The sequence below is a fragment of the Cupressus sempervirens genome, chromosome 2 (genome assembly GCF_028749045.1).
Source record: "Cupressus sempervirens isolate cs-2001-9-10 chromosome 2, ASM2874904v1, whole genome shotgun sequence".
Taxonomy (NCBI): Eukaryota; Viridiplantae; Streptophyta; class Pinopsida; order Cupressales; family Cupressaceae; genus Cupressus; species Cupressus sempervirens.
In genome coordinates this window covers 243371110-243373926 of record NC_143119.1, presented here as the reverse complement: position 1 = coordinate 243373926, position 2817 = coordinate 243371110, and the positions used below count along the sequence as shown (strand labels likewise).

General features: G+C 40.6%; 1 protein-coding gene across 1 annotated transcript; it reads left to right on the top strand.

Moving 5' to 3' along the window:
• Positions 1-424: 424 nt before the first annotated feature.
• LOC149571951 (diacylglycerol O-acyltransferase 3-1-like) lies at positions 425-2182 on the top strand. The gene is made up of 2 exons (XM_089813346.1): positions 425-915; positions 1038-2182. The coding sequence occupies exons 1-2, from the start codon at positions 559-561 to the stop codon at positions 1632-1634; spliced, it is 954 nt and encodes a 317-aa protein (XP_089669472.1). The 5' UTR covers positions 425-558; the 3' UTR covers positions 1635-2182.
• Positions 2183-2817: the final 635 nt, after the last annotated feature.

The window sequence follows — 2817 nt, the reverse complement described above, 5'->3', positions numbered from 1 at the left end:
ATCGAATGGATATTACACGTGGCATGGCATATTCCACTTGCGGGTGGGCCACAGGCTCTCATGTTCACCGCTAAACGAATTTCCATCGTGCTTTTTGGGTTTATATAAATTTCGCTTCAGACAGGGAAGCATCTGTGCGCTGATCTGGCATCTTGTTTAACCGTCGGATGGGACTTGTCTTGATCGAACGGCGTAGGAAGCAGTCGGGAGCGAGCCTGGTGCAGCATGGCACAAGTTTAATTGTGTTCGATGCATGTCCTCACGAGTTTGCATTAGGCGTCCGTCCTCATTGGGCCAGCTATACACAACTTCACAAATAGCCAATGAAATGTCGCCAAGTATTGCCACGTAAGCGGTGGAAAAAGCCCACTGAGCGAATACTGCTTCCATATTTATATTCCATGGCGCCGGACATGAATTGTTGAACATTCCGAGACGCCTCTGCAGACCATTGAGCGAAAAGGAAACGCCTCTTTCGCAGTCAAAATTCTTTGATTTCAATTAGTGTTTTCTTTGGATTTCAATTGCATTTCTCGGTGTATTTGAAATTTTTTTCAGATGGATTGTTCTACCATGGCTGCCAACAGGTTAGCAATGGCAGGCAGTAGTAATCCTGCAACTAATTGGGGAAATTTTTCTTCGAGACGGCTTGCAATGAATTCTGTGTATCATGATCGGAGTCATTTGCAATATTATGCTGGAGCTCTCAAGGTGTACTGCGGAAAGAAGATTAAATTGGAAAAACAAAAGCTCAAGGGTCTCTCTGCTCTGCACGATGGAGCTTTATCAGAGAAGAGAGCGACGAAGCTTCTGGAATTAGTTTCCATGGATCTTGCGGCTCTGTCGAATAAGATTTCGGAGAGCGGAGATGCGGAGAAACCTCTGGTAGAACAAGTCAGGCAACAAATTTTCTCGGTAATTTGAACTTCTCTTTCCCTAAATTTCTCAGTAATTTGTTAAGTTTCTGTAACAGATTCTCTTTAACCTTTCAATGAAATCCTGGCGTAATATTGATTGATTATTGTACTGATTTGCAGGAAGCTCTGGAGGTTTTGATGACTCAATTAGAACAAGAGAAAGCGGAGAAAAAACAGAGGAAGAAGGAAAAGAAATTGCAGAAAGCGGCGGCAAAGGCTCAAAAGATGGAACAGAGGAAGTGTGAAGGAAGTTCTTCATCGTCCTCTGAATCGAGTGACAGTGATTGCGAGCAGATCAATATTGCGGATCTCCGGAAGAATCGGATTCCTGAACAGGCAGTTTGCATTGACGTCACGCCTGCTAAAATGTTGGAAAACCCTCTTACTATAGGAGGATTGGATCAGGAATTTGCAGAGACTAAGGAAACATTGGGGCTCAGCGGGGTGGAGATTGCAGGGGATTTACAGCGGCAGGTGCAGGTTTGTATGGGAGGAAAGTGCAAGAAATTAGGGTCTGAGCAATTGCTGGCTGCTTTCGAGGAAAGCATACAGAAATCTGGTATGGGATGTGCAATTCAGGCTGTGGGCTGCAAATGCATGGGGAAGTGCAAAAGTGCCCCCAACGTAAAGACGCAGAATGAATTTTCCAAAGAATTGCATGTGGGAGTTGGGATTGGAGATGTAGATTTGGTTTTGAATCACCAGTTCGGATTTTAACCAGAGAAGGATGAATACATAATCTTCTCTTAGGCTGGGTCCTATGGGCACTCGCATGCGGTGTTGTTGAGTATTTTTAAGGATATTTAAAAAGGAAGTGGTCCGATGGATTTATATGTGGAAAAAAAAAATGGGAAGTTTTTGTTTCATGAATTTTTTAAAAAAAAATTAAATTTATTCATAAATTTGTTTGGTGGGAATTCATTTTGGTGGGGAAATAAAGTGTAGATTGTTGATAAATGACATAATTCCTCCTTAAGCTGGTGGGCCTAAATTCAGTCCCACCCCTTTTTCACCCGCTCAAATTGAGAGGGCTGAAAATTCGAGGCTCCTATAGGAAAAGATTCCAATTAACCCTTTAGCCCCCACCTAAAAAGGTATCATGGAGCCACCCGCTCCACAAAAATAGAGCCCAAGCCCCTCCCATGGGACCCCTCCCTTAGTTTCTTTTCTTTCTGGGTTCTACAAATTTGTGCTCTATAGAATGTGGCGGATTTTTTGAAATTGTGTAAAAATATTTTTAATTGGATTCAAAATAGTGTTTTTCATTTTTGTCCTCGAATTGAGGATTTGCTCACGTGTCGTGTTTATTTGTGAGTTTGGATCGCCACAGTTCGGCTTAAAATCAGAGAAGTAGCTCAAGTGCCGTGTTTATTTGTGAGTTTGGATCGCCACAGTTTGGCTTAAAATTAGAGAAGTACGAATCGAAGGACAACATCCTTGTTCAATCTTGAATTTTTAATTGGGGCTGTCCAAGTTTATGCTTCCATAGAATGTGGAAGAATTCTTTAAAATTGAAGATAATTATTTTAAAACTGCTTCCTATCAATTTTTATTTTCCTTTGAATTGTGATTTGTCATTTTATCAGATGCAACATCATGGATGTTTCTTGAAAGTTTCAATGTCTTCTACATAGTTTGTAGTCAAAACTGTAAAAAAAATTGGAAAAATTTCATGTGCTTTCATGAAACTGGAAAAAAAAGTTTGACGACTTTAATTTGTCTTTGGTGCTTTTTTTCTGGGAGATTAGCATGTCTCATTTTTATCTATGAACTTGCTAGCATGACGTATCTATAACCTCGAGTGGTGTAAACATAAATAATGCATTATCCTTATAATGAATGATCTTGATAGCCTCTTGCCAAATTTGAAGTAAACAAGGAGTATGGGGCCATCACTTCA

Coding starts and splice junctions, on each gene's coding strand:
- LOC149571951 (XM_089813346.1), top strand. CDS start 559: ATGGATTGTTCTACCATGGCTGCCAACAGGTTAGCAATGGCAGGCAGT. Junction 916..1,037: donor TCAGGCAACAAATTTTCTCG/GTAATTTGAACT, acceptor ACTGATTTGCAG/GAAGCTCTGGAGGTTTTGAT.